Raw genomic sequence first — 26,898 nt, forward strand, 5'->3', positions numbered from 1 at the left:
GAAATACTAAAGCATTTGCATTAGTGTGTGAGTTTCAGCTGACAGAACAAAACTGATGCAACAGAGTTACTCATATGTGGATTTAAAGCCTTAGTTTCTTTGCTCTTGAGCTGCCATTACTGCATGCAAAATGTCATGGGAGACTTTTAGAAGCTAATGAATCTAGCTCCTAGCTACTTGACATCAAGGCATGCATTTATAAGCTGTATGTTGTTTGTGCTTGCCTTGTCTGCATAATTTGTGTCATAGTCTCCCTAACTCTTATCACTCATCATACAGAAGAAAGAACTGTTGTGGATCTTCATCTTTCTCCCACCAGCACTGGGGACTGCCTCAGTTTTACTGATACAAGCCTGTATGTTTAATTTGATTTTTAGTGGAAAATACATGGAGTTTCATGTATTTCAGAGTTAGCAAGTGAAGCCAAACCAAGAAATGACAGCGCAGTCAAGAAAAGAAATGCAGCCTCATCATAACCAGGCACGTTCTGAGCATTGCCCACAACAAACCTTAAACTGTTGCCACTCACTCTGACATTTTTGTAGCCTTTACTTTAGGTTGTGAGAAATGGGAAACTGAGGAAGCATCTATTTTCTCCCTTGTGAGGCTGTCTGCCTTGCTGCTGCTGCTTGGAATGATTTATGCTTGGTTTTGTTTGGAGAAGATTTCATTTGACATTTAATCCATGATCTTCACTCTTCCTATAGCTGATTACTTTTGTAAGTTAAAATGTTCAGACAGCATGGGTCTGTAAAAGCATGTGAAGGTGTAAATTCAAATAACTTCTGAAAACACCTGCTCGTACTTTGAGGAGTTAGGTAAATCTTGTTGCTGTTTCCAGACTCTTCCTGGTAGTAGAGAACTTATGAAAGAACAAATTACCTTTTGTTAAAGCAACACCTGTTAACGTTCCATTGTAGGTTTTGCTGTGTTTTGTAATGCCCTAACATCCACTGGTGAAACCTGGTCATCTTCCATTTTTATGTCATGTTTGACATCTAGCCAATCTTAATGATACTCTCTTCTTATGCTCATTATGGTTTCAATGCACCACTGATGGCAACTAGATCACACTTTCACCATGAAAATACTGAAAGTGGTCCCAGAAGCCAGGAGGAACTGTGGTGTGTGTTCCACCCTGAGATATTCCACTGCCGTTGGCATTGCCTAAGGAGCAGTTATACCTGAGGTTTATAAACTCAGGAAATCGTGGTGAGTGAGTGAAGTATTTGATGAACCCCAGATGAGGCAGGTGCCCAGCAAGGAGGTGCTGGAGCTGGGGCTACTCGATTTAGAAGCAGCAGCACATGCTCTCTGCCAGCATGGCTCCATTGATGCACTGAGCAAAAACGTGGTCTGGAGAGCGCACGGTGCTGTTTCTCTGCAATCCTGCTAGCATACGCGTGCTGGAGTCTGCCTTTGGTGGGGCAATTCTGGAATGGCAGCTACGTTTCCTCCCTGTTTGCCCGGTAACGATGCCCGGTTTGAGGTGTGTGTGTGTGGCAGGGCGATGCCCAGTGTGTTCGGGGAAGGAGCTCTGCCCCTTCCGCCGCCGGCTGAGGGCCTGGCTGCTGCCGCATTCCGGAGCGCGCCCCCGCCCGCGGCGCGCCCCCGCCGCACGCCGCAACACCCGGCGCGGGCGGGCACGGGGCGCGGCGGCGGGAGCGCGCAGAGTTGCCGTGGAGACGGAGCCGCAGGGGGCGGGGACGGGAGGAGGCGGTGCACGGAGGCGGCCGCTCCGCGCCCCGCTCGAGCACCCCCTCCGCCGCCATTCCCTATTATAGAAGAGCTTCCGGTGGCGTTGAACACTCTGACATCATCCTCCGCACCCCGGTGACGTCAGCGCCAGGAGCGGTGCGTGACGTGAGTGCGTAGGGAGGCGCGGTGACGTGTGCTATTTAAAGCTCCCCGGGAGGAGGATGGAGGCAGAACGAGCAGGTGTCATCGGGAGCGGTGGCTGGCTAGCTGTGTGGGGCCGCAGCGCTTTGTAGGGCAGGGCGCAGAGGTGCGGCCCTGCCCTGCCCTGCCCTGCCCTGCCCTGCCCTGCCCTGCCCTGCCCTGCCCTGCCCTGCCCTGCCCTGCCCTGCCCTTCCTTTCCTTTCCTTTCCCTGCACCCGAGAGGAGCGGGACCAGGCGCGGGTTGCATCTGCCTACCGCGAGGGGACGGGCGGGCGGTGGCGGAGGTGTGAGGCAGGGCGGGGAAGGTGAACAGGCAGCGGCCGCGGCTTAGAGAAGCCGGAGCAGACACGCACCGCCTGACGCGGCGATCGCTTCTTCCCTTACTCCGTCCCCACGGCGGGGCTGAGTCCGCGGCCCCGCCGCAGAACAGCGCGGGCTCGGCGGCGACAGCCCCTCCCGCTGGTAGCCCCCGACCCGCCGCGCCCCAGGACGATGCCCGCCCGTTCGCTGCAGAAGAAGGCGTGACGGCGAGGCGCGGAGCCGCCGCTGCGGGAAGGAGGAGCGGCGCCCAGCACCTCCGCAGCCGGGGGTGGGCGGGCAAGCGAATTGGGGAGCACGGCGGCCGCAGCTCGCCACCAGCCGCCTCACGCCGGGAGTCCCATGCCGGTGCCGCGACTCGCTGTGCTTTCTCGGAAAAATGCACCAGTGCCCGCCGCGCTGTCTGTAGGGCTGTTAGGGGGAGCGGCGACTTGGAGTCCTGCGCGTACCGCTTGCCCTATCCCGCTCCGCCTCTGAGCCGCACAGAGCCCTCGGCTGCCGCTCTCGTTCCGGCCAGAAGCGCCGCAGCCGCCGCCAGCCCCTCGCCGAAAAGGCGAGCTCCTCCGCGTCCGCCCGCAGGAGGAGCGTCTGTCCCCGAAGCCACCACCACCACTCGCCCGGGGGCCAGAGCCGCTGCCTGCGGGCGCCCGGCGGAGCCGACAGCCATGGGAGTCCGGCCCGCGGGGGGCGCTCCCTAGGGCGCGGGCGGCCCCGCTCGGCCCGGCAGCTGCCAGCCGGCGGCGCGGCCCCCCGGGCCTGCACGGCGCGGTCCGCCTAGCGCAGCGGCCCGCCGCCACGGGGCTGCGGAGCTGCCGGCGCGGCCAGGAGCGCCCCGGGGACTCGGCACTGCCGGCGCTCGGCGCCGCCGGCCGCCATGGGGTAAGGATCTTGCGGGGAGCTGCCGGGCTGGTGCCGGGGCGGGGGATGGAAGCGGCTGCTATTGAGGCGGGCGCTGCTGAGGGCGCACGGAGGCGAGAGGTGTTGGCGAGGAGCGCAGGGAGCAGTAATCCTGCCGCGGCCGATGCTGTGCATCATCTCGGTGGCAGGGGTGCGGTGCGCTTCGTGAGGGCGCAGCGCGGTCTGCAGCGGATTGCTTCTGCCGTAGCGTACCGGATCGGGGGAAGATCTTGGCTTCCAGATCCCCGCCGTGAGGAGCTTTCTCGGGGGTAGGTACTGGGTGGTCAGAGCTGAAAACGACTGCTTTAAGCTCAGCGTGACAAGGTGAAACTTAAGAGCTAGCGAAGGCTCGCTTTAACTCCCCCGGAGTTTTCAGAGGCTATAAAGCAACGTGTGAATTTCGCAGTGAAGAGGGCTCTGAGGGAATGCGCTGTACAGCAGGTCCCCTAGTAAACTGGGGCGTCCTTTTGAGGTTTTAAGGAGATGAGAACGAATAAAATCTTTAAAAAGGAATCCAATCGCATCTAAATTACTAGGTAAAAAAAAAAAATGATACAGATACCTATGAAAACTTTAAAAAACTTTTATTTGTATTAATTTATATAGTAAGATGAAAAAACGCTCCCTACTACCGGGCTTGTCTGATAGTGGGATTGAAACTAGTCCACGTTCAAAAGCAACAGAAACCTGGTGTGATTTGGCTAACTGCAAGGTGGGTACAGACTTCTAATGAGCTAACAAAATGCTCTTTTTTCTGAGGCTTTGTGGCATAGTCCTGAGTATCGAAGTTAAAGAAATTTGGGAATTCGAATGTCAAATTAGTTATTTATAAGGAAGTTAAAATTGTTTCTTTCCTCAGGCTGTTAAGGACACATGGAATTACACAATTCATTAACTTACCTGTGTGTGCGGTGATAACAGCTGCATCCTTGGCTCTGTCCTAGTCACTGATATTTAGCATACAAGATGTAGGAAGGAATGGCTTCTTAGACTAACTTGTATTTTCCTGTTGCTTTCCCTTCCATTAAAAAAAACCCACAAGAAAACAAAACCCAGACCAGACAAGCCAAATAAACCTAAACTTGCAGCTATCTACATATGCAAGAAGGTGATAATGTGTTTCAAAAACCTGCCAGAAGGCTAAATGGTATTAAAATGTTTTGGGGATATATTGTTAAAACTGGTAAATAGACATGGAATTTTGCACCTCTTAAAATTGAAATAATAGAAAATCTCTATATAAAATCACTACTGTGTTTGTCAATATGTCAGTTAAGTTTCATATTACAAATATGTCGTATTGCAAATACAGAGAGAACTGTTTAAGAGGAGTAAAGCAAAAAACCTGATGGGGGGGGAGAAAAAAAAAAGACTTCCCATTTCATCATCTCCATTATTGCTGGTGTTTTAGAGACATAGCTTCTTAACAAATAGTACAAATCAGTATCTGTAGAGGGAATTAAAATAATCCTAAATACCAAAGTTGGTGTGTTGACTTGGGTAGTATATAAGCACATTGAGGTCAGGAGGACAAAACTCACTAGTGAAGACTTTTGAAGGCTCTTAGTGCACATTGGGATATTGCAGCATAGAGTTCCTTTGCAGACTGTCTTCTGACAAGGTGGGCAAAACCTTAGAAATGTAAGTATGTGAGTGAGCACATACAAGCCAGGGCTAGCACCAGCTCTGTGAATCTGCCATTAAACATCAGGTGTTTGCTCATGTTCAGAGCACAGGTCCTGACTCAATAGGTATTTTGTATAAACATCTAAACGCAGTTGCCCATGGATTTTTGAGTATTTGTAGACTAAGGTTTACAGGACTTTAACACTGTTACTGTGAAAATAGTCTGCAGATACTCTACTAAATTCTTAGAATTGAGTGCTCTAGAAGCAAGTTACAAAATGGTTGATAGTCTGTGTACCTGGCCACACAATGATCTGTGTACTGTGTTCAGTATTTGGTACAGCTGGCCTGTGTAAGCTTGTACCTGCTTGATGGAGAGTTTACCTTTTCTAATGGTCAGAAAACTTCACATGTGGGAGAGGAACTGGCTTGCCAAACCAGTGGTGGCCTTCTTAGTGTCATTTGTTATAGTGAAGAATTCAGAGTTCTGCCAGTGTAGTTCGGCCTACTCGACACATCAGGTATCAACAGGCAGGCCAGTTAATTATGCAGTGTGTATGGGCTGCATACCAAGATATGATGACTGGTCTCAGGACCAGTGCTGCTATTAAATACTTGTTTTGAGAAACTTAAAACTAGAAGGTGGTATTATAGGGAACAGCAGCTCGAAAGGCACTCCTCTTGGTACTGTGTTCTGTGTGTCTGTGAGTGTCTCCTAGCTCATAGGAGGAGATGAATGAATCAAGCATAGACCAGACACATAGGATGTCTATTCTTTTTTCTCTAGCTGCCTGTCTTATCTCTCCTCTTGTAGTTTCTCGTCCCTGTTGCATAGAGACAGGCTGTTACCAATAATTACTGTTGAGTGGTACAACCATTTATTTGTGCAGACCCATCTATTTGGCTGATCACATGAATATAGTGTACTTTAACAGGAACATATGGATTTTTATGTGCCTGTTAAAGATGACCTCAGTATGTTCTGTCCTACTTTATAACATATCTCTTGTATTCCCAGTATTTAGAAATACAGAATTTGTCAGAACTGCACAGTCTTCTTTAAGTAGAGGTTTGGTTACATTAAAAATCCTCAAGAAATGCATCTTAAGTAAATGTAATCAAGATGTATATTGGTAACCTAGATTGTTGTGTTCATTGACCAGATAAATCCCACGCTAAAGCTGCAAACTGTCTCTGTATTTTTACTTGTCATTGGTACTGCTTTTACTTTTAGCTGGGGCAGGGGAGTTAGAGGTTTGCATTTGTGGACTGCTTAAGCTGAAATGAATACACTTCATGCTACCTGCACAGCTGTGAATCCTGGCAGGGGTGAGAAGCTGGTGTCCTGTTAATCTCTTGGATTAATTTCTGGTTTATTAATGGGTTGTCTCTCTCTAAGTACTTTCCTTTATGACCTTCTGGACTGTGGACAAGTATCCAAATTTGTCTTGCTAGATTTTTCCCTTCACTCTTCCTGAATATGATAATGAATTACAGGGTAAAAGCTGCTGTAAGATGTGCTTGTCTCAGTCATGTCATGTTAATCAATGTGTCTCTATAAAGACTTCAGCTTCCCTTCAGTTTTGTTGGACTATATTTAGTATGTTATCTTCATAAAGGTGGTTATAATGTGTGTCAGTTTGAGATGGTGGAATTAGAATACTAGGTTCTTAAGCTGGCTGGAGAATATTGTGGAAGATGAGTATTTTAGGATGTTCTTATTAGCATTGTAGTTGCCTAGAAATAAGTATTTCATTTTAATTTTTGGCAGTTGGGAAAATGTCTTTTCCTGATTGCCCCATTCCTAGCCCTTACCCTTTTTGAATGATGAGTTAGTCAGATGCATTTAGTTAAAGCATTTAGTATACAGGGTCTTATTTTGAAGAGAGGGTATTATAGTTATAGGGGAATTGACAAATCATGCTAATTCTAAACTGTAGGATGTAATATCTTTTTACAAAGCTCATTTGAAGCTTTAAAATCTAAAAATATGTGAAAGTTTATACTGTTTGAACACATGGGATAGAGAGATACTGCTGTGGAAATTGGTTTTGGTTTCCTTCCTGTTGACTTGTTTTTTTAGGTGTTTCCAAACCCTGGTTTTGTCCTCAAACTTTTCAGTTTCCTTTCTCTAGCTGGATAGCCAGAGATGAATGCTATAAAGTTGTCAGGAGCCCGAGGCATTGTTGATCACTGAATTTGACCTGACTTAGGTTCTTTAACCTGTCTTTCTCCTTCCCACAAGGCTTAATGATAGCTTTCTCTTTGTCTTAGCAACAGCCCCTCAGCTCCTCTGACACAGAAATATTGCAGATAATAGAGCAGAAGGTGTAGCTTCTTGGCAGTAGTTCAGTGTTATTGCAATTCCTGGCCATCTCGCTATCTCAGGGGTAAAATGAGATGCTTATTGTGCGAAAGCAGTGGCAGCAGAGTAGTTTATGCTGTCTGTGTGGAGAGTGTAATGAAACCAGATCAACATCAGTTACTATAGATAACACTATAAAACTTGATTAGCTTGAAAAAAAATAGTAAGGTATAAATACCTAGACAGATGGACTGTATGTAAATCAGCTTGAAATAGTTAGTGAACTACCTTGTTAAGCAGCAATGTGTGGAGACCTCTACCATGCTTAAATTATCTTCTGTCACAGTAGTTTTATGACTGTGTGAAATAAGCATGAAAAATCAAAACCAGCTCTTCTGGCCTGTCAGCACATAAACGAGTGTCCCAGACCCACAGGGGATGATTTCCATGCTGATCTAGTGGAGGTATTTGTAATGGCTTAAGGTTGCGATTGATCTCTTTCAGTATTTCCATGCATTTTATAGACTATATAGAACAGCTCTTTGGGTGAAATCGTAGTTCTGCTGAAAAGACACATTTAAGTCCTTCACACTCATCATGTTGAGATTACTGTTATTCTCAGTGTCACAAGACAAACATCAGATGAATGCTTTGTGTGTGTGTTCTTGTGATTTCTCTCTCCCAAACAGTGCTTGCCCTACAACAGTTCGTGTTATTTTGCCGGACTCATGACCAGATGTCAAGCCAATACTTGAAGAAATACAGAGTCTCGAAGCCATAGAGATTGCAGTTGCACAAAATAACAGGCCAACACGTGTAATCAGGGAAGGCAGTGACATCTAACCAGCATTAGAGTGTTTCTGCCTGCTAGTTAGTAAGTGTACTAAGTAGAAATCAGATACCATTTTAATGAGGATTTTGTTGGAAAACATCTATTCTTGATTCATTTTAATTCATGATTGTCTCTTAAGACTGCAATTTTATTTAAAACTTTTAGCTGAACATTCTTTACACTGGAGCTTTTCAAATCTATGTCTATGTGTTAGTCTACTACAAAAAGAAGAGCATTATCTCATGATGTAAGACTAATTTACTAGTAGTGTCTCATTAGTGTAGGTGCCCAGGACATAATTTTATGCTTTTCCAATGTATTCCAGATCAGAGACCATCTAAACAATAGGGACTTCATAGAGATTAGAAAGTTAGTTCTACTTTTCTAGGTATCTTTAATTTTTAAGCTGTTGAGGCCTTAAGTAGTTATCAAGAGCTGATGGCTTTTCTAGTCCAGAAGTTACAGTTTAAGCGGCACTTAGCAAGGGAGTTAGTGTCATATAGAGATAACCAGTAGGGCTGAGACAGGATTTGGAATGGAGCTCACATTAGTAAATGTATGTATATGCACAGAGAAATTAAGTGTGCTTGTGTCTTAACAGCATGCCGTTTATGTCTGAGACAGTCCTGCACTAAAGAAAATCTCAGTCTTCTCCACGTGTGTGGTTATAGTCTTAGTCACAGACAACTGTAACAATGGACAAATGGACAGGGTATTCTGTATTGTTTTAAAACCCTCAAATTGGAGTACTTAGTTTTTGTTTGTTTGTTTTTTTTTTTTCCTCCCCAAGGTAGTATGGTGTTTCGAAATCTGTATTTAAAAGCCCTACTTAGGTGAAAACCTTCTGTAAAAAAAAAAAATAATGTGCAAGAGTATGCTTTCTGGTTCAGGGTTTCGTGCTATTCTCCCTGTGAGGCTTTTCAGATGTATTCAATCTTAAAAATAAGGTGCAGTGGGTATGGAAGCATTGTGCTATGAAAAATACACTTTTAGATCTAATTTTGGTAGCAGGTTTCTTTTCCCCATTCTGTTGCAAGTATTTTTGCTTTTTCCAAGGCTGGGCTGTGTGAGAGTGCTCAGTACTGTGTTCAGGACAAGGAGGCTAGAGGGGAGAGAAGGCTAGTGGGAACTGTGGTGTTACTCCCCCTGGGCCTTGCACCCTGCAGTGCTGGACTGTGCTCTATCTACAGAGAGCCTGATAGTGGTATTAATGTCATCTGCTCTGTTCTGCAAAGTAATGGAACTGTGTTTGAATAGTGTATTGATTTTCTGGAACTGCATCACAAATATGCTTCTGGCAGCACACTGCATTCTGACACGCTTCTCTGGTGGCAAGTAGTGTGAATGCCAGTCATCGTTAAAAAAAATTTGTCTAGGGAGACACTGTTTAAACATGTAATAGATGATGCTGGATTGCCAGATATGAGCATATATTGACATTTCCAGTATTTAATCATGCTTTTTTGCCTTTTTGTTTTTTCTTTTTCATTTTGACCAATGGCTTTTACCTGAACAAGAGGGAAAAACTTGAAATGCATAGTTCCTCTCAGGGTTTTCTTATTCCTCTTCTTCCTCCAGACACATACAACTGATTCACAGACACTGGTTAGTCAATCTCTGTGGTTGTCAACCTTTGTCAGCATTTTCATCATGTTTTCACTGAGCTTGCGACCAGAAAGTAGGAACAACAGAAGATGGGGGCTGCTTTTTCCTGTTGTCTGCTGCAGCAAAAGCATTTCTGTAGTGAGCCACGTCAGTACTGTATCATGGCTGACTGTGTGGCTGTACAAATACAGGGCTGGTAGTAGGGAAATACCATTACAAGTAGGAGAGACATACCTTTTGCTGCAGCAGTGTCTGATGTTCTGAAGGGAAGTGTTGAAAAAGATCCAGACTCAGAGTTATCCCCGTGTGAGTCTGCTCCTCAGTTTTGAAGCTCAAGTCAGAAAACATTTTTTTTGAGACTATCCACTAGGTTGAGTCTTAGCTTGTTGAAGAGTTCTTTCATATAGGTAATGTCAGGGGTTAGAATTTGGCTTTTTTTCAAATGCTTTTAAATGCCTTATTTTGTAAACAGTATGCTATAACCTTGAATCCATAGTTAATCTTGAAGCTATTCTTGTAACTGGGCATATAATGAGATCTTCCTTGAGTTTTGAAAACTGAAGAATGAGCTTTAAATGGTCAACCCTTTACAGTAGAGTGTTGGTGAAATAAATGATCCTTGATGTATATTCTCGTAATTCCTTCTTCTTGTGCCTGCTTATTTCCAACAGCCTGCTAGCCTTGGCTTGCAAGAAATGTAAAAGAATGTTACTGCATGATACTGGAGAAAACAGAGTTTTCTCCAACGTAAGTCTTACTGTGGAGTGTGCAGCAATGTCAGGGCTTCTTATGGTATGAATTGTTTTCCATGCCAACAAAAATAAGCATATGGAATAATATGTGCTGTGTAGCTATCTTGTCTCAAATCATTACATGGAGTAACTGAGGTCCTAAACAGCTATTTGGCCAGCTGACTTTGAAACTGAAAACTTGTGCTTTTGCACTGGGAATATTCTTCACTGACTTGTGTGTGACTAAAAGTTAGCCTGCAATTAGACAGAAACTATTTCACACAGATTAACTTACTTTCAGCTTCTGAATATTGATTTCCAAGTGCCTTTTCAGCATCCACATATATGTATGTGTATATACAGATACACTTATGCACATATACAAGTATATATGTCCCTCCCATGCCAGTGTTTGTTCTTATTCTTTTACAAAATGTAGGATTTCCTGTGTTCCTTTAGCAAGGCTACAAGCCAGGCATCCTGAGCTCTCTGCCTTTGGACATCCGTAGGAGCTGGGTTCCTACCAGGAGATGACTGGCAGTACTTGGGAATAGGAGGTGTCCTGCTGATTGGGGTCCTAGGTAGGCTTGGTTCTTCAGAAGCATTGCACAGCTAATGGCAACATGTCTGGCTACGCACAGTAATAAGACTCCCAGGATCTTTGGGAAGTTTTCTGGAAAAAGACAGGTGCTGAAACACATGGTTAAGTAATGATCCATTTTGATGGGATTTCTGTGAAACATGGGCCCTAAATTCTGGATTCCCTAATTTAGCTCACATCTGAATGTAAATGCTGCCTGTTCTCTTACAACAAATCTTGTCAGGCCACTCAAGATCTGAGATAATTCTTAATGATGATTATGTATTTGGTGTCCTTAAATGTGAGATACATTTAAAAAAAAAAAATCCTCTTTTTTAATGCACCTGAGTTACAAGTTTTTAAAATTGGGTTGGAACAAAAGCTAGGATAGTTCTATTACTGGGATGGATGTGAAGGGCATTGTAGGGGCCTTTTCTATAACATCTGTGACTTTTATCATTAGCAGGATTTGAGAATCAATATTATTCTGGAGTGAAGTTCTTGGACAAAGGAAAACAATTTGCTCTTTCCCCAAGAGTATTTACAAAGAGCAATTTGACTTAGCATGAAAATACTTTTGAACAATCCTTCTCTTCTTCTCCTTAGTAATAACCATACATCCTAGATTTGAAGAATCTTGCTTATCAAATCTTAGATTTGAAGAATTTTACTGCTGTCAAGGAGTCAGAGATGAACATAGCAATCCTCAAATCACCTGCACTAACTCAGCCTTTACATATAGGACCCAAGTCTAGATCTTTAAAGGTTACCATCTGACTTGCTTGACTTTTCTTGATACTTCTGCAGCTGGCTATTGTTTTTGTAAAACTCAAAACATCGCTGATTCAGAGGACTTTATTGTCACTTAAAGCAATATGTGTAGGATGTTGCATATGTTTCTGAAACCATTTGGGAAAGAGTAGTTGAACATACTGGCGGAAGGGTTTTGTCAAGGAAGAAGTAACTGTCAACACCATGTTCAAGTTTGAAGTGGTTTTACAAAATCCAGCCATACAAACAGTTGTGCAACTTTGGGAACTATTTCTGTAGTGGGAACCTGGAACAAACATTTGATTTGATGTTCTACATGGCTTTGAACAAATCCTGGTTAGTATATTTAGACCCTAAAAAATGCTGGCTTGATGATCTGCAACTTGCATGTAAGAGTACTTTTCTGAAGTATTTTTCCCTCAGAATATAAATGGAATTTACCCAGTTACTAAGATACAGACTTCTGTCGTCACCCGGTACAAGCCCTCCTAAATTCTGCATTGTAGAGGAGAAAGAGTGGGAAAGAGTGATATAATGATGAGTTCAGATTGTGGGTAGGTGAGCTGATTTTTTTGACACCAGGTCACTGAATGCTGCCTGGTATGAATACGAGTTTTGCAGCAGAGTGCATGACTGTATGCTGCTGTTAAGAACTTAACGACAGCACACAGTTTATGATTAGCATCACTGGTTGTGGTCACAAAGTGGAATTTCATCTTTTATATTTGAAAAATGCACCTAGTATACTTCCATGAGAAGCTTATATTGAATGAGAAATACCACTAACCATAGTAGCACAAGAGCAGTTAGTCTTCTTCATTGACATTTGACAGGCATGGTGATCTGCTTATGTCAGCTGATGCCTTAATGAAGGCTGTTAGAAGAATGGCAAGAATTCTGGTTTCAGATGCCATTATGCTTGCAAACTAATACGCTTATATACTAAATGTTTGGAAAATTAATGGTCATGATCAAACTTCACATGGAGCCAGTTAAGTGACAATTAAAACTGATGCTTCAAAGTTCAATTGCCAGATACAAAGTTTTGCTCTAAATAATTTTGTCTTGTATGTATGCTGTTCATCTTCCTGAAGAGCTCTTCCTCTTCATTTGTTTGTGAACACTGAGATGTTTATGCAGTTAAGTATGATATTAATACTTCCTACTCAACGCATTCTGTTTACTAAGTTAAGTAGCTGTGTATCCTGGTTATGTATTCTGTTTCTAAACACAAAACCTATTACAGTGGGTAGTGGTAGGTTTTGCTACATGAACTTGCATTTAATGCTTCAGTTAACCTCTTTTGGAAGTAAACTGGTGAGCACCTAAGTGCACCTCAGTTTGGGAAGACCTGTACCATGTCTGTACCATGTCTAGGCTGGAGAGTATGAAACTGGGGACTGGTGAGCAGTTAACAGAGAGCTTGTGGGTCAGGGTTAAAGGGAAAACAGTGATGGGAGACATTACTGTGGGGATCTGTTATAGACCACCTGATCAAGAGAAATCTGCAGATGAAGCACTCCATAGGCAGATAGGAAAAGCCTCACGCTCACAGGTCCTCGTTCTCATGGGTGACTTCAACCACCCTGACATCTGTTGGAATGACGGTACGGCCCGGCACAAGCAATCCAGGAGGTTCCTCGATTGTGTGGAAGACAACTTCCTTCTGCAAGTAATAGAGGAACCCACAAGGAGAGGTGCCATGCTTGACCTTGTGCTCACCAACAGGGAAGGGCTCATTGGAAATGTGGCACTGCAGGGCAGCCTTGGATGCAGCGACCACGAGATGGTTGAATTTGAGATCCTTAGGACAGTGAGAAGAGCGTGCAGCAAGCTCACTGCCCTGGACTTCAAGAGAGCAGACTTTGGCTCTTCAAGAACCTGCATAGTAAGGTTCCATGGGATATAACCCTAGAGCGCAGGGGGGCCCAAGACTCTTGGTTGGTCTTCAAGGATCACCTGCTACAAGCTCAGGAGTGTTGCATCCCAAGTAGAAGGAAGTGCAGCAGGAGGGCCAGGAGACCTCCTTGGATGGATAAGGAGCTCCTGAGGAAAATTCAAATGAAAAAAGAGTTTTATAGAAAGTGGAAGCAAGGACAGGCGGCCTGGGAAGAGTACAGGGATGTTGTCCGGGAAGCTAGGGACCAGGTTAGGAAAGCTAAGGCCCAGTTAGAATTAAACTTGGCTAGGGATATTAAGGATAACAGGAAGGGATTCTACAGGTACATAGCAAATAAAAAACAGATTAGGGAGAACGTAGGCCCCCTCAGGAAGCTCTCGGGAGAACTAGCTACACAGGATTTGGAGAAGGCTGAGGTTCTGAATGACTTCTTTGCCTCGGTCTTCTCTAGCAAAGGCTCTGACCGCACCACCCAAGTCTTGGAAGGCAGATGCAGGGACTGTGAGAATGAAGACCTTGGGCCCACTGTAGGAGAGGAATTGGTTCGAGACCATCTTAAAAATCTGAACGTGCACAAGTCCATGGGTCCTGATGAAATCCATCCGCGGGTCCTGAAGGAGCTGGCAAATGAAGTTGCTAAGCTGCTGGCCATCATATTTGAAAAATCATGGCAGTCAGGTGAAGTTCCCGATGACTGGAAAAAGGGAAATATAACCCCCATTTTCAAGAAGGGGAAAATGGATGACCCGGGGAATTACAGACCAGTCAGTCTCACCTCTGTGCCTGGCAAAATCTTGGAGCAGATTCTCCTGGAAGGCATGCTAAGGCACATGAAAATCAACAAGGTGCTTGGTGACAGCCAGCATGGCTTCACTAAGGGGAAATCCTGCCTGACCAATTTGGTGGCCTTTTATGATGGGGCTACAGAACTGATGGACAGCGGTAGAGCAGTTGATGTCATCTACCTGGATTTGTGTAAAGCGTTCAACACTGTCCCACACGACATTCTTGTCTCTAAATTGGAGAGACATCAATTTGATGGATGGACCACTCGGTGGATAAAGAACTGGCTGGATGGCCGCACACAAAGAGTTGTGGTCAATGGCTCAATGTCCAGCTGGAGACCAGTAATGAGTGGTGTCCCTCAGGGAGCGGTGTTGGGACTGGTCTTGTTCAACATCTTTGTCGCTGACATGGACAGTGGGATTGAGTGCGCCCTCAGCAAGTTTGCCGATGACACCAAGCTGTGTGGTTCGGTTGATACGCTGGAGGGAAGGAATGCCATCCAGAGGGACCTTGACATGCCTGTGAGGTGGGCTGATGCCAACCTTATGAAGTTTAACCATGCCAAGTGCAAGGTCCTACACCTGGGTCGGAGCAATCCCAGGCACAGCTACAGGCTGGGCAGAGAAGAGATTCAGAGCAGCCCTGCGGAGAAGGACTTGGGGGTGCTGGTCGATGAGAAAATGAACATGAGCGGCTTCAGTGTGCGCTTGCAGCCCAGAAAGCCAACCGTATCCTGGGCTGCATCAAAAGGAGTGTGACCAGCAGGTCAAAGGAGGTGATCCTGCCCCTCTACTCTGCTCTCATGAGACCTCACTTGGAGTATTGTGTGCAGTTCTGGTGTCCTCAACATAAAAAGGACATGGAACTGTTGGAACAGGTCCAGAGGAGGGCCATGAGAATGATCAGGGGACTGGAGCACCTCCTGTATGAAGATCGGCTGAGAAAGTTGGGGCTGTTCAGCCTGGAGAAGGGAAGGCTGCGTGGAGACCTCATAGCAGCCTTCCAGTATCTGAAGGGGGCCTATAGGGATGCTGGGGATGGACTCTTCATTAGGGACTGTAGTGATAGGACAAGGGGTAATCGGTTAAAACTTAAACAGGGGAAGTTTAGATTGGATATGAGGAAATTCTTTCCTGTTAGGGTGGTGAGGCAATGGAATAGGTTGCCCAGGGAGGTTGTGAATGCTCCATCCCTGGCAGTGTTCAAGGCCAGGTTGGACGAGGCCTTGGGTGGTATGGTTTAGTGTGAAGTGTCCTTGCCGATGGCAGGGGGGTTGGAACTAGATGATGTTAAGGTCCTTTCCAACCCTAACGGTTCTATGGTTCTATGTTTAGTGTGCATGAGTGAAATGTTTTTAAGTACAGCTTTCTTTAAAACTGGCTTAGCTACTTGCAGAATTCTTGCATTGCAAATAAACCTGCTTGTTTCTGGCCACTGTTTATTTAATGGAAACAGAAGCATTAGGGCTTGACTTCTGACATTTAATATCTTACATTTAATACCTATTCTGATACTTATGCAAAGGAGTGGGTGAGCAAGGTTTTTTTTAGTTCTTGGCTCATGCATAGGTTTTGAATGCATTGAACCCTACCAGCTCATTCCAGTACTGTGTAAGGAGAATTGTTACTGTTGATAAAAAAGTCATACTGAAAAAACTAAAGAGCTTTTAACAAGCACTCGTTCCAGGTCTTTGATTAGATGCTTTGTAACAGTAGTAGCATGTATTTATTGCTTGAATATTTTATTGGACTATTAAATATAGGCCTCTGATATAGGCAATTCCAATTCCATTGAAATAGGCAAGAAAATACCAGTTTTCTGTCACACAGGCATTTGAGCCAGCACCTCTGCACAAACTATATGGCATTCATTTTGCTGCTTAATTTGTCAGAATGCTAACTGGTTTCCTGAGGTCTGATTTTTTTATTCCCCTCCCCCCCATAATTATTCTTCCAACAAGTAAAGTAACTTCCATCTAGGTAAATCCGATAGGTACTTGCTATCTTGGGGTTAGAACTCCAGTCCTTGTGGGTGCCTTTCTACAGTATAAGGCATATTTTGAAGTGTGCTTTGCAAAGTGGTTGGTAATCTGATTGCTGTATACTAACACATAATTTATCTTTACCAGCCTTCACCAGCACAATCAAAGCAAGTGCATGAGCCATCAGTGAAGAGATGTTTATTTACATTATTTGGATAGCAATACGCAAGGGTAGTACTGATGCAGCCATTGTGTTTCCAGCACAGTCATCTTCCCTATGAGATGCTTAGTGAGACAGCCTAGACCTGGTATGGCTGTTACTCTCCAGCTGTGGGGGCCCATCCCCAGGGCACAGCACTTGGCCCAGTACCTTTGTTGACATCTGTTGTGCAGACCTGTGTACGTACCTGTTTACAGCTCAGGCTCTGCAGAAGGCTGTACAGGGTACCACTGTTTGCTCCATGCACAGTGTGTGGTCATACTGATATGTTTGAAAATGGATTGTGCTTTGCATTCTTGTTGTGAATCTCACCATTAAGGCAGGAAGTTGCCTAACAATGCAAGGCACATCACTGGGGGAAACGGGATTTGGAGCTGGCCTAGGAATGCCAGTAGGTGATCTGATGAGCAGAGGCCTGTGAGGAATGGTATTTGAGTGTCCCGCTTTAGGAGGAGCCTCAATGTTTTTGGCATGTGTGTGGTGTAAACAGTCAGGAAAACTGAGATATGTCACTTGCAGTTACAGCTCAATACAGATGCAACCACTGCTTTCAGAATTCAGTAGTGTTTACTAGGCTGCAAGTTATCAGAAGGAGGGACTTGCTGGCATGGTAGTGGCATGCTCAGAGTGAATTAAAGAGGCTTTACAGTTCCTGCAGCGTTTAGTGGGATGATTCAAATTGATTTGTTACTTATGAATATAAAATGAATGTTTACTTTTCTAGGAGTGTAATTCAGTTCCTTGATAAAAATGAAATAATGCAATTCTCATCTTGAGGATGTGGACCAGTGATTCTTGTTGAAACTTTTTATGCTGTAGCAGTCTGGATGGGATTACAGATTGTTTGAAGATCAGTTGATGGGGATAGTGAAGAAATGCATTTTTATTCAGCTTGGTTCATTTTGCTTGTGCCATGTACAAGTTCTGATACTTCCACTGGTGCTGGTGTAAGCATGACTTCAGCTTTGTGATGTCTGCAGTTAAAATGCAGGTTGTGCTAATGATTTATTTCAGGGTGTTTATTTCTGAGAATTAAGTGTAAAAGTGTAAAATGAAAGGAGTGACTAGTGCCAGGCCCACAAAAACTAAAAGCATTTTTTCATATAAAAGGCATGTTGAAATTACTAATTTGGAAATCTAGAAAAAGGTGGGGTAGACTTGGTTGATGGGGTGAGAAACATTAAGGAGGTGTGATCACTTCTGTATGAAGACCTACAAGGAAGCAAATGGAAATTTGAAGCCAGTAAAGACAGTGATGAAAGACTGGTAAGAAACATTAGAAGGGGGAGTTGCTAAAGACTCTGGTGCCAAGTAAGGAAACCATATTTTGCTACAGAAAATCATTTAAAATGAATTCCAAGTGTATCATAATAAATAAAGAAGATAGATATTCCTCGTTTGTTGTGAGCAAGTTGCTGAGAGATCTTGTCTTTAAAATTGCAAAATTATGACTAGTATTAGTTGAGTGTTGCCTCTCAAAGATAATTGGAGAAGTAGAACTTAATAATATAAAAAACTAATTTTTAAATACCATCACTGTTTACTATATAATTGATAATTATCTCAGTGGAAACACATGATGAATTAATTCTGTGATTTTTGTCTTCCTTCTATTGCTTTTTTTTTAGGTTCCAGAATTCTCATCTCTCTCTCTTGTCAAATGCCCAAGCTTTGTCTCTGTTGGCTCATACCTGTGAAATACAGCCATCAAAACAGACATTCTTGTCACAGGCAATGATGAGACTTGATGGAGTGCACAAAATCACACTGAATGTCAAATTAGAAAATACTGCATTTACATGTTTATTGAATTCTGCCATGTTTTAGGGAATTTAAGATAATGTAGGATTACTACTTATTATTTCAGTGCTCTTCATGACTGCTTGTCTTCGTGCCAACCCTCTGTTCTTGGTTTTGTCTTTCTGTGCTAGCTGTGCAGTAACACTTATCAACACTGCTGAAGGATTTCATTACAGCAACTAAATTGATCTAACCAAAAATTACAACAGAGGGTTTTAATTTTTGGACAGTCTCATACTTTCATTTTGGAACAAAGCAGGGAATTTGTCTCTCAATTGTTTGAATGTGTTACTTTGTGTGGCACTTCTACCACTGCTGTCTTATGACCCTTGTATCCCACCAAACAGTATGTTTAACATCAAAGAGTCTTCATGTTCTTGCAGTGTTTTGTTTTAATTCATCTGTGCCTCAGCAACAGCACTTAAGTGGCCTCATTCAATTTGGCTTAATTCTCACCTTGTTTACTCAGCATCAATTAGTCTAATTAGTTATTTGTGAATGGCATTAACAGCCCTTCTCACAAACTGAAAATTGTTTTGCAAAGGAAACTGCTGAAGTTCAGATCTCAAAGAGTCCATGAATTAATTTAAGGGTGTCCGTGAGACATGGCCAGGAAAACAGATAGGATGGGAACAGGCTTCAATTCTGGAGTTTGCAGTAGATTCGAAATCGTGTCCCACCTGGAGCCTTCCTCCTCATCCTCCTCTTCCATGCTTCTGGAAAGGAGAGTACTGCTGGGCCTGCTTGTAAAGCAGAGAATAGACTCTTGCTTATCAGCAGCATCTCTAGACCCCAGAGCAGCTTTGTTCTCTCACCCTCTCTGCTTCTGTATTTGGACAGCTATGCATGTTCTGCTGCTATAGGGGTCTTCTTTGTTTCTTTCTTCTCTGTTGGGTGGTTTTTGTTTTTGTTTGTTTGTTTGGTTTGGTTTTTTTTTCCTTTAAAACTGTACGCCTTGTAATGATATTGAAGCTATAGATAGTGTCCCTGAGGACCATGTCTAGAAAATGTCTATTTATTTAAACTTAAGAAAACTGATGATGCATATTGTTGTGACTGTTACTTAACACTGTTAAATCGCTGTGCTAAATAACAGTAGAAGTTCAAGCTGAACAGTTAAACTGCTTTATGGTCTCCATTAAAATGACTGGCGTGTCAACTCCATTGATTGTAGATGTAGATTGTAAAGAAAAGCTTACCTCTATACAGAGAATATCAAGAAAGTAGGGAAATGAAAGTCTGGTTATTCATACTTTTTGATTCTTTCTAACATTTTCCCTGACAGGTATGAATGACATTATTTCTTCCTTTACTACATTGTGCTGTGTGGACTTCATTCCTTTCTTTCTGTTGCAAGTGTGGCAAAGCTGTTTTTCCATGCTGTAGAATGAAAGGAAATTAGTATTTTTAGACCATCGCTTGCCTTTTTCCTATTGCAGCTGCACCTTAGCTTAGTTTACTGTATGTGAGAGTTCTTGCAGAAATGTCAACATCTAGACTACTTTCAGAAGTGTCTTTCTAGCCTGTCATTCCAGGGTTCTTTGTTCAGATAACAGAATCTGACATTAAGTTGTGGGTTTTTTTGCTTCTGCTTAACACTTTCAGTGGCTAGATGTGGAGCATAGCCATGGATCTTGAACTTAATGTAAAGATACAAGAACTCCTCTGTGGACTTCCTTGACAAGAATTTTTGGACAGAGCAAATCCAATAACTTTGTATTAATTTTTACTATTATTATTATGCAATATTTTCACTATAGGTAAATATGCAACTGAAAATTCAGCCTAACATAGTTTGGCTGCACTTACATCATTACAAGCTGATTACTAGTTTTCTCTAATCTTCTAATTTAAAAACAAATTTAAGGTAAAAGTTCAGAGATATACCTTTGTTCACTTACTTGCATGATTTAGAGGAATAGTCACTTCTTTTCCTAGAAAAATTATGAAGATACTTACATCCCTGGAATGACATAATAAACTGAAGTGAAAAGTGTGAAGATAAAGCTGACTGCTTGTAATACACTTTTTGTTATCTCCTCTGACTCCCATAGCTCTCAGTTGAGTCACGGTTTGAAAATGAGCTTTTAAAGGTTAGGTGGAAGGACAGAAAAGGAGAACCTTAGAGAGACCTTTGTGCAGCTATTGGAGGAACTTTTATAGTCAGTGATAAATTCTTGGTGTAGGTGTTTCCTGTAATACTTGGGCTGGTTGCCTGCCTGCAGAACTTGAGCAGCATATGATAGCTGAAGGCATTGGTGAACAGGCATTTCTTAAAAATCTATGGAGTTTCAGAGGTGAAAGCAAATCCAGTGTTTGTCTGTTTTTCTTCCTTTAGTTTTTAATCAGGTTAACATTACCACTTAGTGCTAGCAGCCTCATGTTCATTGCCTTTATACAAAAAATTGAAGTTTTGTTGCTTTTTGTCCCTTGCTCTAGAATGTAAACCTTAATTTTAAGTAGTATCTATTTTACTCCAAATACAGGAGTTTTCATATTAGCTGGCAAATGCAATTCATTGTGTTCTTTCTTAATCAGAACTTTGAAGGCATGTTGACTTTGCTTGTTAGAGCTCAGTGTGAGTGCCTTTACCATCCTTGGGAGCCCCAGAAAAGAGCAGTGCTAAGCTGCAAGCTGTTCTGTACAGTTAGGAGGCAGACTCCTAACAGACGTCCAGGCATGGCAGGGACAAGCAGCTAATGAGATACTACTTAAACAGCAGGATGAAATGCCTGATCTACAGGTGTAATTTTGACACATCTGAGTAAGCCAAATTACAGTGCAGAACCCTGTGCAGTGTCCTGCTCTTTCTCTGAAGAATGTTACATGTTTTCATGCTTCAGTTTTTGCTTTCTTCAGTTCGTGATAAAGCAAAACATGAGGTTTTGCTGTTGATCTGCACATTGAACATACCTAGTAAGATTTCACTCTGTCATGGATGAATATGATCATTGCTTACTTGAAGGAAAACAAGAAGACACTGTCATTTCGATTTTCACTGTATTCTGAGAAATAGTAAAGCAACTAATGAATGCACTTAAGTCTTTTCTGCTGGTATCTCAAATTTGCTCTGGAAATTAAGAAAAGAAAAAATTTGAAACATCTGCAGTGAAGTTAACACTGACCTACCAAAATAATTTATTCCATCAGTCTCATTAATTTGAAGTTAATGCGTTAAAGCCTTACCCACTTGATTTTAGGCATCTAAAGATGGAATGAGACAAAGGGCAATTCTTGGCTACTTAGTACATTTGTATTTCCCTTGCAATATGGTGAGGGCCAAGGAAGACTGCCAGTGGGTTGTTTCTAATGAAAGATACTGAGGGCAGAATTTGTTTTCTTGGTGTACTCAATGTAAGCTAACTGTATTAGTAACCAACTTTATTATTAATAGACTTTGTAATGTTTTTGAGGTGTGTGTGTATGTAAAAACAGTGATCAGGTGCATGTCAGAATCATAGAATCATAGAATGGTTTTGGTTGGAAAGGACCTTATGATCTAGTGTCTCAACCCCCCCTGCAATGGGCTGGGATTCCTTCCACTAGACCATATTGCCCAAGGCTCTGTCCAGCCTGGCCTTGAACACAGTGGGGATGGAGCATTCACAGCTTCTTTGGGCAACCCATTCTAGTGCCTCACCACCCTCACAGTAAAGGATTTCTTCCTTATATCCAATCTAAACTTCCCCTGTTTAAGTTTTAATCCATTACCCCTTGTGTTGTCACTATAGTCCATGATGAAGAGTCCCTCCCCAGCATCCCTATAGGCCCCCTTCAGATACTGGAAGGCTGCTATGAGGTCTCCACACAGCCTTCTCTTCTCCAGGCTGAACAGCCCCAGCTTTCTTAGCCTCTCTTCATACGGGAAATGCTCCAGTCCCCTGGTCATCATCCCTGTGGCCCTCCTCTGGACTTGTTCCAACATTTCCATGTCCTTTTTATGTTGAGGACACCAGAACTGTACACAATGCTGCAGGCGAGGTCTCACGAGAGCAGAGCAGAGTAGAGGGACAGGATCACCTCCTTTGACCTGCTGGTCATGCTCCTTTTGATGCAGCCCAGGATATGGTTGGCTTTCTGGGCTGCGAGCACACACTGCCAGCTCTGCTGCTTGGGACATAGAATGATAGAATAGTTTGAATTGGAATGGATATTTAAAGATCATCTAGTCCAGCCCCCCCTCCAATGAGCGGGAACAGACCTTTTCCAGCCTAGCTGATTCTATGATTCAACTAGATCAGGTTGCTCAGAGCCCTGTCCAGCCTGTCCTTGAATGTTTCCTGGGATGGGGCATCCACCACCTCTCTGTTCTAGTATTTCACCACCCTTGTAGTAAAAATGTAAATCCACCCTCTTTTAGTTTAAAACCACCTTGCCCTGCCACAATGCATCTAACGCTCCCTTTAGGTACTAGCAGGCTGCTAGTGGCGCTTTCTCTTCTCCTCACTGAGCAAGCCCAACTTTCCCAGCATTTCCACACAGGAGAGGTGTTCTATCCCTCTGATAATTTCTGTGGCCCTCCTCTGTACCACTGTTCAGTTTCTTGTCTACCAACACCCCCAAGTCCTTCTCTGCAGGGCTGCTCTGAATCTCTTCTCTGCCCAGCCTGTAGCTGAGGCTGGGATTGCTCTGACCCTGGTGCAGGACCTTGCACTTTGCATGGTTAAACTTCATGAGGTTGGCATCAGCCCAGCTCACAAGCGTGTCAAGGTCCCTCTGGATGGCATTCCTTCCCTCCAGCGTATCAACCAAACCACACAGCTTGGTGTCATTGGCAAACTTGCTGAGGGCGCACTCAATCCCATCATCCATGTCAGCGATAAAGATGTTGAACAGGATTGGTCCCAACACCAATACCTGAAGGACACCACATGTCAGTGGCTCCTGTGCTTGCAACTCTGCCGGCTTCCACGGTTTAGATGCTGCTGAATTTGTGAGACTATAGTCTCTGTGCAATGCTACAATTAATTTTAAATCTGTGCTGTGGAAGAAGCTCTTTACTATTATAAAGTTTACTGGTAACAATATCCTTCACTGGTCTCTTATGAATGGGAAGCTCTGGCAGAAGAGCGGTGAGTTTAAATGAACTTTTTCATTGCTCTTCATAATCATGATTTTTTGGGTTTTATTTTTTGTTTGTTCTGTTTAATAGCCAGAGCCTTATTTCCCAAGGTGTGGTAATCCTAGCTCTTGTGGTTTTATATGATGACAATAAATTTTAAGTGCTGTCTACAGTTGTCTTACAGTGCCCGCTTGCAGGATACTCCTCTGCCTTTCTTCTCTCTCTTCTTCCTCTGGAAGGTCTTATGTGTGGGCTTCCTAAACATTTAGCTGAGATTGGCACCTACAGAGTGGTTCATTTTTTTTCCTGAATAGACTATTTTATAGAATTACATGCTCATAAAGATGCCATCTACATCAGTGGATATGCCAAAATGTTATCAGAAGGAATCAATTTCAGAAATATTTTCTGCCCTACATTTTGAAGTTACCTGCTTTCCTGACTTGTCTTCTTCTATTTATTGGTACAAATAAGCATAGGTAGATGATTTTTCTACCAGTGAAAGTCTATAATTGCTGACTTCATTAGAGTTCTGTCTCCTCATAGCATAAAATTTAGCCTAGCTTGTATTAAACTATATTCTTTGCACCCAGCTGTATACATGTGTTTTGCATATATTTCTTAGCCCATAGTAAAATGTTAAGATTTTTTTTTTTTCCTTAGAGCTTTAAGGTATGCAGATACAGTGCAACTGTCCCCCCTCCTGTCTGCACAGCTCTGAAATTTCAGCTAGTCTTTATAGGAACACTGACATTTCAAAGATAATAGATTTCTGAGAGTTCTATGAAAATAAAAAGTCAGGTGGAAATAAGTGCTTGTTGAAATAGCGAGTGTTCAGCTCCTAATAGTCACAGAGGAATCTTTTCTCTCTTCAAATACTGAAAAATTGATGGCATAATTTGTGATGGTATGCCGAGTTAGAAGTGGCTAAAGATCAAATACTAAAAGCTCATTGTTCAATGGGAACAAAACAGCTTGGCAGAAAGCTTGAAGGCAGTGCTGTGTGCAGTGTTACATAGCCATAGAACATCTCCTGAGAATTAAGACACTGAACTTAATAGGCAAGTAGGCAAATATATATTAACTTCTAACTGAATACAGAAAACTTACCAAGATTTTTGGGAATGACTTCCTAAGCTTTTGCAGACCACGAGTAAATCTGACTAAAACCCAAAATACAGTAGCAAAAGTAGGTCTAAGAATGTAAATGTAAAAATAGATAAAGTGGTGGTATGGGAAACATTTTGTTCTGGTTGCTTGATTGTAACTTCCTTTTTTTTTTTTTTTTTTACTATCTGAAAGCTTGCTTTGAGACATTTAATGTATGTAATCTGAAAAGCAAAATCTTACGAGGTACTCATTTTGTAAGTGTGTTGAGTGTGTTTTGTCCAGGTACTTAATAACTTTAATTTTTATTTCAGATGGCAGTTGTCAGTCACTTTCTCTCCAGAAAAAGATTTTATTATAGAACAGTTCCCGTACAATGTAAAACCAGTGTTATGCAATACTGTCCCACAAGGTATTGTATACAGTGTTTATCAGACTTCATAGCACTTTCAGGAATAAGGAGAATTCTGTGGCTTTCTGTTGCTTTGAACTGCATTTGCAGGTCTTGTTGGTTCAGATTTCTGAGAAATCATTGGCTGTGTTTGGATGCCGTATTGACAAATCAGTTCTGACTACAGCAGCACTGTTAGTCACTGTATTTCTTTGCAGAAGTACCTCTCCTCCTCAAGCTTCTTAAAGTAACCAAAGCTTGTTACAGCTTTAAAAACAACCTAGAGAGAGTATTTTTTAAAAAGTATAGCAGGGCATTGGGAGAAAGCTCTAGTTTTAGTATGCTGTCACTGTGAAAAAGCAGGAGGGTCTTTGTCCTGTCCTAAGTCTGAGGGTAATCAGCAAATGCCTGAGAGATCATGAAGGGGATTTATGTTGGCTGATACAGGGAGAAGTTACCTTGAATGACAAGTACTGCAGAAGCTCAGAACTTGCTGTGCAGGATCACCACCTTTAAAAACATGTATGTGACGCCTGTTGAGAATGTTTGGAGTCCTTATGACTGGCAGAGCATGTGTGCTGGGCATGCAGGCTGCCATGTGGCAGCGTTTACTGTGCCCTTAGCTTGTAATGGGCTGAGGGCAGAACACTCTTTAAGTCTAGCCTGCACTGTGAACAGGGAAGGTGGAGTGTAGTTGTACTCCATTTCTGAGACCAGGGATGTTGTCTTGTTTTTTAATGCACAGGGCATCAGCTTCCTCTGAAACTGAGTCTGAAATCTGAAGGGTGGGATCTTGCTCTGTTTTCAATTTGCAAAAGCAATAAAAAGCACCTCCAAGGCACATTTTGTTGAACTTGACTTGAAAACAGCCTTGTGTTTGTACTCCAGGAGCACCAAAACCAGTAAGTCTGGATAATGCACCTTGGAGCTTTTAAGATCCATATCAGGGAAATAGAAATTGCTGAAATGATTGACATAAATGCTCATTCTCGTGGACTCAGTGTTTGTACTCAGTAGTTACTTCATAGCTATCAAAGCTGAGCTGAGTAGGAGGACCGCATCACACTGGACCTGCTTTTCCCCTTTTGTCCTGCTGGTTGGGGGAAATAGCTGACCTGGTCCCACACAGTGCAGCACCCTTCCTACCAAAACCGTGTCAGTTTTGCCCGGAATGCAGGGGAATGGCAGGATGTGTGTGTAATTTTTTTTTTAAAGTTTTTTTAGCATCATTAACACACCATTAGGGGAGGCAAGTAGGAATATCAACTAAGGTTGAAGTTCTTACCTTCTTTTCAGTGGCCTTACAGTTTTTACAGGAACTGAAGCAACAGAATCCAAGCTTTGAGAAGTTGTAGGTACGGCAATGAAATAACTTGGAGTCATGTTAAACGATAGCGTGGGGAAAGAAATAAGAGGAAGGAGGTCTTCAGCAGTAGCGTTGAAGTACTAGACATGTCAAAGAATAGATAGGTTTTTCTCCTAAGCCTGTCCTATGACTGATCATATATTAGTGAATGGATTTCTGTATCAGTAATGAAAAAAACTGTTGTGACTCTACCTGCCTAAGCGGTACTTACCATGCTTCTTTAGTCCTCACATTGCCACTCAAGTCCAGGAGGGCATAGCATTTACTTCTCTTTAATTTGTGTTTGACCACTGTAATGTTGCAGTTTAGGCCAGTGAAGAGCAGCAGTTTATTAGCCTTAATGTTTCTGCCACGCCTGAGAAGACATTTCTAATAGTCAAATGAAGTTACTATGGCATTCTTGTTAGTTTCTGTTCGTTTTGTTCAGCATCAGGACATTTCTGAAAAAAAATAATTACTCTCTATGTAATTAGCTAAGAGTTCTTGTCTTAGTACCTATTAGTGTCTTTAATGAATACTCAGTAGCTTTTGGTAATGAAAGAACTACAAGAGAAAGCTCAAAAAGGAGGAGTAAAGAGGGAGGGGTATAAAACCCATAAGATATCTTTTTTTACAGGATTTTTTTTTTCTTATTTAAAGCTGTTCTCTTGCTTCTCTTTGAACTCTGTAGGCAAAAGTAGATTTTTTTAAATGTATATATATATTATAAAATCTAATATAA

General features: G+C 42.8%; 1 protein-coding gene across 2 annotated transcripts in view; it reads left to right on the plus strand.

Annotated features, from left to right (window-relative positions):
• The first annotated feature begins 3,005 nt into the window (after positions 1–3,005).
• Positions 3,006–26,898, plus strand: part of HOMER1 (homer scaffold protein 1) — a 92,874-nt gene continuing 68,981 nt past the window's right edge. For both annotated transcript variants that reach the window (XM_061376826.1, XM_061376828.1), the window contains exon 1: positions 3,006–3,096. In XM_061376826.1, the coding sequence (XP_061232810.1) occupies positions 3,092–3,096 (5 nt within the window). In that variant the 5' untranslated portion in view covers positions 3,006–3,091. The remainder of the gene's footprint in view (positions 3,097–26,898) is intronic.

Source organism: Neopsephotus bourkii, unplaced genomic scaffold, assembly GCF_033783945.1.
Source record: "Neopsephotus bourkii isolate Nb327-2 ecotype Australia unplaced genomic scaffold, CSIRO-AGI_Nbou_v1 NB_1740, whole genome shotgun sequence".
Classification (NCBI taxonomy): Eukaryota; Metazoa; Chordata; class Aves; order Psittaciformes; family Psittacidae; genus Neopsephotus; species Neopsephotus bourkii.